Source organism: Pundamilia nyererei, unplaced genomic scaffold (assembly GCF_000239375.1).
Source record: "Pundamilia nyererei isolate P.nyererei 1_Seehausen unplaced genomic scaffold, PunNye1.0 scaffold00015, whole genome shotgun sequence".
Taxonomy (NCBI): domain Eukaryota; kingdom Metazoa; phylum Chordata; class Actinopteri; order Cichliformes; family Cichlidae; genus Pundamilia; species Pundamilia nyererei.
The window spans coordinates 3,259,412-3,271,359 of NW_005187416.1; the positions used below are offsets into that span (position 1 = coordinate 3,259,412).

The 11,948-nt window shown below is 41.6% G+C and overlaps 1 protein-coding gene across 1 annotated transcript in view; it reads right to left on the reverse strand.

The window, feature by feature from the left end:
• clip2 (CAP-GLY domain containing linker protein 2) overlaps positions 1-11,948 on the reverse strand; it is a 31,076-nt gene that overhangs the window by 13,715 nt on the left and 5,413 nt on the right. Inside the window, exons 3-7 of the mRNA XM_013908858.1 lie at positions 10,532-10,729; positions 9,420-9,523; positions 8,228-8,288; positions 6,032-6,136; positions 292-675 (exon numbers count right to left, since the gene is read on the reverse strand). Coding sequence (XP_013764312.1) covers positions 292-675; positions 6,032-6,136; positions 8,228-8,288; positions 9,420-9,523; positions 10,532-10,729 — 852 coding nt within the window. The remainder of the gene's footprint in view (positions 1-291; positions 676-6,031; positions 6,137-8,227; positions 8,289-9,419; positions 9,524-10,531; positions 10,730-11,948) is intronic.

Consider the following 11,948-nt stretch of genomic DNA (forward strand, 5'->3'; position numbering starts at 1 on the left):
GGTTTAGGTTAGGCTGCCATGTTTGAATTGGGTGGAATGTACGGATGATGAGATGAGTGAAGAAGGGATGGACACAGAGAGACTTCTCAAATTACATTTTGATGTAACATTCTTATTCTTGTTATAGCCACCCTGATTTACCCTTTTTTCTTTTTGTAAATCCTTTGAAATTTTGTAAGCAAAACTGAATCCTGCTCTAAATGAAGGATTCCTACAAACACATAACTGCACTGACATGACCACACTACTCTGGCTGACTTGAAGACAGTTATAAAAAACAGAGCAGCGTACCTTCCAGGTGTCCATCATTTCCACGTTTTCCTTGGTAGCCTGTTGAGCTTTCTGTTTCATCTCATTGATCTCCACGTTCTGTTTCTCCACGACAGCCTTCAATGAGTCGATCTCCTGCTGGCTTGCTGCTAAGGCAGTCTCGTACTTCTCTCTGAGCTCGCTGCTCTCCTTGTAGTGCTCCCGGCCCGCTGACAGCAGCTGCTCGCGCAGCAGGAGGGTCTCTGGCTGGGCGTCGGACCCCTGGGCCGCATCAACACGGTCAACTTTCTGCCAGCTTGCATCAGCCCCTTTGAGCTGGACCTGGAGATTCGTGATCTCGGCTCTCCTGAGGCTGAGCTCCTCCTCCAACTGCATGATGCGGCTCTTCTCTTCAACTGTAGTTTGCTGATGAGAAAGAAAGCAAGAACCCAGCACTGCTTTTGAAAGTTTTTTTTTTCTAAGGAGAAACATGTTCTTTCTATAAAGTAATTGTATTTACTACAACAGGTGGAAGACCCTGCAACAGACTGTCATTCCAAAGAAACAAAGGTGACGTGACGAAGAGCGGAAATCAGCCCATAAGAAAAAGAAAACAGAGAAATCTATGCAGGTCCTGGAGATGACCAAGTGCATTGCAGAGGATTTACAGTACAAACATGTGACATAAAGTATGTGGACAGCAACAGATTGTTCAACAGTTTGGCTCCCAGTGAAGATGCTACAATGACTCTCAGAGTATTTTTTTTCTCATTGGTATTTTTGGAAAAGTTATAACACATAACTGCAAACAAAGTTTGGATGTGTGCATACAGGGTGTAATTTGTTGGGATTTACTGCTGCTAAAACGTGCAGCCAGCGAGGATGATGTCCTAACTAATTTGCCATTAAATGAAAAACCATATCTGATTTCAATCTGGCCTATTTCGCTTTCAGTCTCAACTCTTTGGATAGCGCTGGACCACGTCCAGTGCGGATGCAAATATTAAAATGCTCTGCTCTAACCACTCAGACCGGTGCACATGCTGTATGTGAAAACGTGTCAAATCAGCTGCCCATCAACTTGAATTTAATTTTGTGGAAGAGGCGAAGCAGATTTAGAGATTAGGACGGATGATGCACGAATTTTGCATTGGTGTGGGCTGCGTGCAAGAAGACAATGCATGAGGTGCGCCTCCCTTCAGGTCGTTTATGCTGAACGTTCTCCCTCAGACACGTCGGGAAGTTATAGTAAAACCCTGCAACAAAATCAAAAGAACAAACACGTCCCGGTCACGTTCCCAACCAGATGTGATGCTTTCAGGCTTGGATACTGCAGAGTGTTCAGCTGAAAACTGCTGCTGGTTGGACCAGGCTGATCTGTGTAAGAGGTTGAGGTCCATGGTTAAACTGTACATGTGTAAATCCAGGTGACGAGAACGTGACACTAAAAACTCCAGCTGTGCCTAAACCTTGAAGGGGTGATGGGCCAAATTTAAATCCGGTATGACCTTCGATTTTTATTTATTTCGTTATTTTTTTATTTTATTTTTCCAGCTTAGGCCCAGAAGTTTATCACCCCACCTCTTTACTTCCTAAGAATTCTGTACCAAGCTACCCGGCACCACCTGGTAGACTTATGCAACTAACTGGTGAACACAGGAGAACATTTAGTGTCTAATCCTAAAATAAAAACTACTTTCAGCTGCTCCCTTGTCACATGGAGTCACCACAGCAGGTAGCAGCTGTTGTTTAGTTTGGCAGAGTTTACGCGGGACGCCCCTCCTGACCAAACGGCGATTTTTGTGTCTGGTGTCTGGAATGGAACCAGTGACCTTTTACTTGTTTACTTTTTAAAACCTTAAGGTTTTAGTTGCATCACTTAATATTTAGGAAGATATCCTTGATTTTTAGAGGGTTAGGTTTTTTTTGGGTTTTTTTTTTTATTATATACTTCCACTTGCCTCACTGAAAAGTATCTATCGGTTCAACCACTTTTTTGTGGCAAACATTTTCAGGAGTTGGTGAAAACAAAAATTAAGTCCAAAACAGAGCAAATATCGGCAAGACTTATAAATAAGCCAACTGAGGGCTATTCCTTTCATTTAACTTCTTAAAGAACTCTGACGAAGCTTCATGTTCTTATTTGGGTGCAGATAGCTTCACAGAGCTGCCTGGAGCAGCACAGTCGCTCGGGGCTAAAATGACATTTTGTCAGAAATAACACGAAGCCAACATACAGCAGAGGAAAAACACATTACACAAAGACAGAACAGAAGTTAACTCCCTATCCTGCTGAGGGCATTTGAGATTTTCACTCTTACAACATAAATATGAGTGATGCAACACCCACAAGTTCCTCACGATTCCCATTAATATTAAGATGTCTGGTAACTTTAATGATGATGAATATCAATGCAGGAAACTGTGGAACGTGGACATAAAATCTTGATGTATGAAAATACTGCTGGGAACTTTGTGTTAATATATTTATTTAGTGTAATTAATATAGGTGAAATATCTTTAATAAATTAGGCTGGGGCATTAGCGAGCGTTGCTTATTAATGAATCTGCCAATAGTCGCTCTGTTTTTAATCATTTTTCTGTCTCCGACCAACTCCGTCAGGAAAGACTGGGCTTTTTAAAAGTGCTGAACACAGTTTGCCATCAGTAGCTGACACACCCGTCTACTTATCAGAACTTACTTCTCTAATAATAGCTGCCTTGCTCTGCTTGAGGCCGAAAAACCAAAAATAATGACCAAGGAGACTCTGAAATGCCGAGCATAGAGGACAGACAGCTGGGTAATAATTCTGTGTGGGTTATGCAACCACTTGCAAGGTCATTGAATCTGTTGTTTATATTAAAATATTGACTAAGAGAGCTTTAAGTCTTCTACAGATGGCGGATGGATTTTGCCATCCCTTTTTTCCCCTTTCCCTGGCTGTTCACAACTGCAGTCACTCGTAATTTTAGAGGAACACCATCAAAACACTGGCACCGGTCAGGGTTTGCCTTTCACTCGGGATCAAAGTCCAAATAAACCATCAGAATTATTACGCTGCCCTCATAATAACGCGGAAAGCCTGCACTTAAATGCTAAAGCCATTGTATCATTTCCATCCAAAATAATTAAAGCGAGGAGCCAAAAGGATCAACTTGTCGCTGTCCAAACATTTGTGGAGCTCAGTGTGCAAAAACCAAAGGTGGAAAATGAAAGGAGAGCGCAGCCATTCTCTGATCTTCTAGAAGCAGCCAAGCAAATATAATACAGCAAACCTCAACAGTGACATATGCACAGCTGCAAACATCCTCCACACATTTGTTTCCAATCAGAATGAAAAAGAAAAACAGCCAAAAAAAACCAAACTGAGATTAAGATTAAGGACCTGCTGCACAGTGCACAGATGTTAATTTCAACCCAGATCCCAGCTGACCAGACCAGAGTTACTAGCTGATTCACACCAGAGACGCTGCCTGAGTAGCATTCAGATGACGTCGCACGCACACACACGCACGCACGCACACAGAGGAGTAAAAGAGTCTATGCAAGGTTAATGTCCTCAACAGCATCTGAAGTCGATTTGAAGTCAGGAACTGAGATAGCTCAAGAGAGGATCAAAGCCAAAACAAGATCAAATCTTTTTTTTCTTTTTTTTTCACCTTGGTTCTCTTACCCAACCTCAAGGATACCGCTTCATGAGTGCATCTTCCCTGTTGGCAGAAGCAGACCTTACTGCATATACGAATCCAAGCATTTCAAAGTGTTTTGTTATCTTTTGATGGCTGAAAATTGAAAGCTTGCGCGGTTTGATTTGTGATACCGCGGTCTATTATTAAAGAGCCTGTCTACGTGGAGCGCAGCGCTGCATGTCAAAGTGGTGTAAAGGACGTCCTTCACGGCGCCGACTAAAATGGGCGGCACCGCCTATGATTTGTCTTGAAAAATTTATCGAAGCGTCCGTAATGGATCCCGTAAATAATTTAGCGACTTCTCGTGTGTTACTAATTACATAACTGCTCAAAAATTGGTGTGGCGCCTGGGGAGATTCATCCTCCACAGCTTAAGTGGAAGGGGGCCGTTTCGAGTGATACGTCCCAATGTCTCAAAGTGCAGCAGGCGACAGAAGTGAAAGCCAGCTTTGGATTTAAAGGGGGGGAAAAAACACCATTTAAATAAAAATTAATGGCAGCTAATTGCAACATTAGACAAAAGAAAAGCTGAAGCAGCTGCGAGCCTCGGTTTTCTGATTACAAGCGATGGAATGAAGCAGAGGAAGGCCCAGATAAAGCCAGTCTGGTTAATGATCATGTGTAATGTGAAGAGCTGTGACCAACACCCACTATCATTTTAAGTAAATAACAAACTTCATATTTCCACTACTTTCCCATCTATTTCTAAATATTAAAGCTGGTAATATTCCATAGATACATTGTTGATTATAAACAAATCCATGAAAAGACCAAAACCAGATCTACTAAGACCTTATTTATCCTGGGTTTGAGTTAGGTGGGAGCTGATATAACAGCCATGACTGACATAAACTGTGCTTTTTTTCAGTTTGATTCACATTAAAAGGCTTAAAAAATACGTATGTTGCATGCATGTACTATTCGCATTAAGAGAATGCAAACTAGAGACTACAGAAAACGTCTGAAAAGTGAAGCCATTCTCCCCGCTTGCTCTGGTTGTTAAAAGAAGCCCAGATGTATAGATGTCTATGGGGAAAATGTCTCTACTTCTCACTTAAACTCATCACAAAAGTGTTTACTGAGGTCAGAGGTCAAGGTCTCAGGTGAGAGCTTTGTACAACACAGACCTTATTACAGTTGCAAAAGGAAGGAATCCATTGTGATTTATTATTGCAATTTATCACCATATGATCGTGCAATGACCCCCTCGATCATTACGTGCAGTTTCACTGATCAGGCTAGCAAGCTGAGCCATCAATGAAGCAAAACTGTGTATGCACAGTTTAAGTACAGGGAGAAAAGTCAAAGTTACCAGACTCTTTAAAGAGGTTTTTACTGGATTTGACCGCTTATTAAATAGATCCCACTGAAAATTAAAGTGCTTAAAGCCATTAAAGAAGGCTTCATGCCCACATGACAACAAGTGGGCTGCAATGGGAAAGGTTTGGACCATGTTACTGCAAAGAGGCCCTGCTTTGCATTGTTATTTATATTTTTATAAATAAATTTTTATGTTAACCCCTAAAGCTAGTTCTTTTCCAGATTCTAACAGTACTTAGTTTGAGTTTACAAAGATAGTTAAGTATGTTAACTTTTTTTAAATGAGTCAAGCCATCAGTGGAACCAAAAGTTTGGGCCTGTTTGTCTCTCTTCTGCTTGTTGGTTTTGGTCTTTTTTTAATGGTATTTGGACTAAACATCAGCCTAATCCATTAAACAACAACACTTCACTCAGCTCGCTACACTCATTACAAGTCTCAACCACAGAGTTATGAGTCATTTCAAATTATTCTGGTGAGGTTATCCTCATATTTTATTCTGTGACTGTTGTGGAGTTCACACCTGTACCTGTTAGCAAGCGTCTGCATGCTGGGGGCCTATCCTCCTGCCCATAATACTTGTAGTGTAGTCACATGGGGCCGGTATGCTGACACGTACTGACTGTAAGTATGTTTTGCATATATCTAAACTACATTTGGACACAGCCACAGGTGGGATATGTGAGTTATCATCAACAGAGAAGCAAACAGGTGCAGAAGCGCACGGGACAGTGGCCACAGGCAAAGGTTTGCTTGTGTATTTTTGTTTTTTACCCTCCGCTTCTCTAATTCTTTGTGGAGCGTCTCTGCTCTCGACTTTTCGAGGAGCAGGCTCTGCTCAAGCTGACGAATATGGGCATGTTCCAATTTCGTCTGAGTCTACGGGAAGAGACAAAGAGAGATACAAAGAAGAAAGAAAAGGGAGGCTGAAAGGAAAAAGAGACCCATACAGATCAAAGAAGGTGATCAAAACGGCTGACAGCTGATGATGAAAGGGCAGCTCTGCAGACGGCAGCAGGGTGCACAAGCTGAGGAGGAGATCTGAGGTTACGTTTCACTTTCACAGAAAGTGCAATTTGCAGTTAAGGACAACTTTGTGGTCACAGGTACATGACCAGAGAACACAAGAGTTGCACCTGCAGATGGCTCACAGACACGTCAGTCTGAGCTGCTTAATGCATGACGTGCATTAAGCAGCGCAGACTGTGCAAACCATGAAAAAGCATTAAAACACATGGTTTGATTGCATTCATATACACTGTTTTATGTCTAATACAGTAAATAAACATGATCGGCATTAAGAGTCACATTTATGACTGTTAAACATCAGATTTCTTATTCAAGGCTGAAATTTCATCCTATTGTTGTCAACAAATCTTTTGAAAGAATGAAAGGCAAATATATTAAAGAACAAGTACTTTATCTAAAGAGTGGGGAAAAAAATACAACTTATCCCTGTGGGTTCCTCATCCTTTAACCAATCGGTACAATGGTATTCACAGTTTCCTTTTCCCTGTTACAGGAGATAACGTCTTAATTGCACTTTGAGCATGTCTAAGTCTATTAATGGTGACTGGCAAATAAACATGGCTTCCACTCACTGTGGAAACAATATGGTATTTTATAAATGTGACAACAAAGACCCACATAATTTTTGAAATGTGATCTGCATTTTTTTTTAAGAGATAAAATTGTTTGGAATAAAACTTTCAGTCATGAAGTGAACAAATATGTTCACCTTTTTGAGCCTGTTGTTGTTGTTATTATTATTATTATTATTATTATCATCATCATCATCATCTCTGTGAAGGTTCTCAGTCATCCAGGTCATCGTAGTCAAAGGAGCTTGCAAAGAAAAGCGTCTGGACTTCTTTAAGTTGCTTGAAGACGTTTCACCTCTCATCCGAGAAGCTTCTTCAGGAATTCGCATGATAAGGTGGGGCCAGGTTTCACAATGAACACACCCGAAACTCTGGCTGATTGGGACCCACGCCCAGTTTCCCACCTTACCTCAGGCGATTAGAGGATCATCAGGGGGTCCTTTTGTCCCTCTGTGGGGGGTTACTCCCACTAGGTTTATATCTGGGACTCTCCACCATTTGACCTTAGAACTGAAGAAGCTTCTCGGATGAGAGGTGAAACGTCTTCAAGCAACTTAAAGAAGTCCAGACGCTTTTCTTTGCAAGCTCCTTTGACCATCATCATCATCCAACTACATATTTTTATTCTTGAACTCTATTAAATCATTTTGTACATAACTTTCCCTTATCTTATTCTGCACCTTGGTTCAGCCTCTAAGTTTGTTTTCTGCCTGAATCAAGCTGTTTTAGCTTCTCCTTACTTTAAGCCAGCTGTCCTCTGATTGGCTGTGCCTCACAAACAAAAGGTTTGGACAGCAGCTGTGCTCAAAACAGCGGATATTAAGAATATCTGCTGTCTATGACACTATGCAGATACATGTGGAGGGAAAAAAGCTGTCTGAAGTCTGAGCTTTGGATTCGTGTGGAGTTGTCACACACACGCTAATCAAGTATCAAAGAATTTGACTAAAAATAACTCCTGTTTTACACAAAGCTTGTGTGTCTCGTGTTTTATATCAGTTTTAAAATATTGTCTTTCTGTGCTATCACCACTCATGAGACATCAGCTGAGGACATCCCGAACGCACACCCTGTTAAACTAGAAACCCAGTCCGACCTCACTGTATTTATATAGCCGCGTATGTGGAATTCAGGAACTCTGCACATTATCACATCAAAGTTTCTTTTGTGCACCCAGACGCTTTTTTCTTCCCTTTCCTCTTCCTTTCTGTCCCGATGTCCAGGATGTGCGTTACGCTGACAGAGCTTTCAGGGTTGCAAAGCATGAAAACAGAATCTCCTGTGACTAACACGGACCTGTGATATTACGGTGATTCACATTGTGAGGCACATACGCTTTTTTCATTCAGCTATTAATTCTGATAAATACCTCCAGGTCTCCTTTGGTGATGGATTCCTCTTCTACTCTGAACTGCAGGTCCTCCACTTTCCTGTAAAAGCGTTATGGGAAATAAAGAAGGGGCGATTAGCTGAGCAGTATTCAAGTCTCACACAGTGTCCAGGGAGCGACCGGCACTGCAGACAATCACAGCAGTTTGCAGAAGTCACAATTTTTGTCATATTGGTTGAGACACACCAGACAGATTCGTCTCCCAGGAAAAGTTCAAACATTCTAAGCAATTTGTTTTTATTTTTAATTAAAAGGAAGCTAAGATTAGCCTGCATTTACCTGCTTTTTGTCCTCTGTACACGTCACATGCATGTAAGCATAATATCTGACTTTAGGAGCAGAAACTGTTTCTGCTTGGTAACCTCGGGAAGCTAAGTCATTTCCTGAGCTTTGAGATATGGATCAAAACCCTAAACGTTGTGTCTCCGTGACAACGAGGAGTCCCACTTGGGGCTGATGAGGGCGACTAATTCACGAGTACGATAAAAACACATCAGGAAGCTTTGGGACAGTGTCGCCTCTATCCGAAGGAATCAAGAATAGATATTTTGATCACCAAAAAGTGAATTTGAAAACTAAAATTAAATGCGAAAGAAATATTTTACTAGGCGTGTGGAGCTTTCTCCATATTGGACACTAAACTCAGTGTTGGAATTTCATAATCCACTTCCACTTAAGGTTTTTTTAACATGCTGTTTGGAGGGAGAGTGCGCAGGGAGAGGGTTTTGTGGCCAGGATATCTACTCCTGCTTCTAGGCTTAATGCTAAGCTAAGCAACTCAATCATCTCACAATATTTATAAAAATGAAAGCAAATCCCAGATTATTAGCTAAAAGAGCATCATGTGAGATCACTCTATAACACTTACCAATAATTAAGATTTCAACTATGTGGCAACACTGTTGTGTGAAAGTGAGCCCATGATGTCGTGGCAGATGGCCCCGCCCCTCCCTGAGCCTGGTTCTGCTGGAGGTTTCTTCCTGTTAAAAGGGAGTTTTTCCTTCCCACTGTCGCCAAAGTGCTGCTCATAGGGGGTCATATGATTGTTGGGATTTTCTCTGTATGTATTATTGTAGCGTCGACCTTACAATATAAAGCGCCTTGGGGCGACTGTTGTTGTGATACGGCGCTATATAAATAAAACTGAATTGAATGATGTGTGAGCGATTACCTTTTTTCTTCTTCGAGCTGATTGGCCAGTTCCAGCTTATCCTTCTGCGTGCTGGCCAGCATGGCTTTGACTTGCTGGAGACCATTCTCGTTCTCTGTCACATACTGCAAACAGGAGACACAAATTTAATTTTTTCACACCCACAAAGGTTTTTCCTTTCCCACCCGTTCTCCCTCTCAAGTCGTCACATACAGACGCTCAGTCAGGACACGCAGGCGTCACGTTGTAAAAGCCCCTTTGGCGTTATTTTTCACAGTGTGGGCAGCGCAAAGCGAGATGATGCGGGGTCGGTTTTTGTGACCATTACTGTGTGCTTAATTGTGGTCAGAGAAGCTGGCTGTAAATGGGCAACTGCCTTTAAAAGTGTGTGAAATGGTGATTTTTTAAACCCAAACTGTGCTTTTGTTTCCCATGAAATCAACCAGACAGCAACATTAACATAAATACATTTTAAGTAAAATTCAAGTATAACCACCCCACCTGCCCCTTCTGACACAGACTATTGTAGGTTTTTGTTCTATCTCCAGTTGTAAAATAGCTATATAACTACATTCCTTGTATTAAAATGGTTATAGTCTCTTTAGTTTTCATTGTGTTGTGCAGTTTTTTTTTCACATTTCTGCCTAATTTTCTGAATCCATGCCTCATAGTTTTACTTCCTGTCTTTATCTTCTGTTCTGCTCCTTGTACCCCTCAGTCAGCCCTAAACCTCAGTGTGCCATGATGAAGGCCTAAAATCCTAGAATGCATCTGGATACGAAAGCTGTGAGAATAGAGGAAGAAATATTTGTCTCTGCAAATAAGTGTTTATCAACTGATTAAAAGCATTTATGTGATTGTTAGTGTTCAGTTATTTAAAATTACTAACTGCAGGAGTTTGTGTATCTTGTCTCGCTGTGCTAGGCTGTGAATTTAATTAAAGCTAGCCTTAAATATAATGACCACTAAACTGGCTCAGGTAACATCTGCGATCACACGTCGAACATGAACCTGAACATTTACCGTTACTTTTACATTTGCCAGTGTCCTGTATTCGGGCCTCTCTTTTCTAAGACATGACGTTGTGCCTGACCAAGTAAGTGTCGAGCTGTGTTTTCCCTACTTCCTCGTACCTGCATGTGCTGAGCCTTGAGGGCGCTCAGCTCTTTCTCCACCTCGCAGATGTGGCTCGTGGCCTTGGCCATCTCCGCCCGCTCCAAGTCCCTCTCGGCCAACAGCTGCTCGATGTGCTGCTGCTTCTCCTTCAGGGCTTCCTGCAGCGCGGTGGTGCCCGAGATCTTCCGTGCGTAGCGCGATGATGTCTCCGTCAGCTTTAAAGGCGGGGAGGAGGGGGACAAAGGAGATAAGACTTTAAGAAGAGGAGGAAAGTGTGAACAGAAAGGAAATGCAGATTGGGCTTGATGCATTCAGAAACATCGTTTATCCTGTTAGCCGCACAGGTCCCTCTCAGATCCAACAGAATCCAACATCTCGATGCTTCTGACATCAGACTTTCATCGTTTTCATCGTCTGCTTTGTGATCACAGGAAATCAGCTGTCTGTGACATGACAGGTCTCTGCTTTTTCATAATAAGTCATATTAAAAAACAATAGCAAACTTTAAACTTATTTTCTAAATTGTTAGCTACATACGGCTTTAAAAAATATACATGTTCTTCTTCTCTGAGGAAATATCTGGCTGGTTGGGAATATCTGCAACAGGGAGACCAAAAACAACCATTTAATCACAGTGAATGCTGCAGTATTCTCTTTGGCCACTAGAGGATGCTCTTTGACAGGATTTCTACCAGCCCTCTATACCTCGTCTCATTTCAGCAGCATTTATGGAACTTTCTTTAATAACAAGCTAGATTGAAGCATTCTGCACATAAAACATTACATCTGCACTTTTATGTGTAGATATTTCATATAAAATGTGTCAGTCATGCTCAATTTAATGTCATATGCCTGTGTATTTGACAACCTGTAAGGTAACAAATTCCTGCTTTTATGATGGCAACACTATTATGTAGCACATAGACTCACAGTAAGCGTCATACGTTCACAGTGAATCAGAGATCCTTGTGCAAATTTGTGCCCATAATTCACCATCCAAATTAAAAACGGCGCCTGCTTTCTAACCACTTAAGAAAATTAAAACTGTGCAGGACGAAGCATCTTCAGGAAAGACAATTTTGTGCTGTGCCATTAGACTGATAATTCACAAAGGTTGCATTAAGTGCTGCCAACAATTAAGGAAAGTAAAGGGTAGTGTTCTCCATCAGGACCTGGCCCGTACCCAGATGCTAAAATCGATGCGAGATACCCTGATGTCCCATTATTTCAGTCAGTTGCCAGCTGTTGGTGAGGATATTAGTCTTAAAGACGCAGTGCAAGAAACAAGATGTCTGACTTCACTTCATCATCCTCCTGTTTGAATCTGCGGCCACGATATTTCATTAGATTTAAAGACTTTCAGACATTGTAATGTAACTAATAAACAGATGTTCCTAATCTTAATAATCATTCCTGTGAATTATTGGGGGGGGG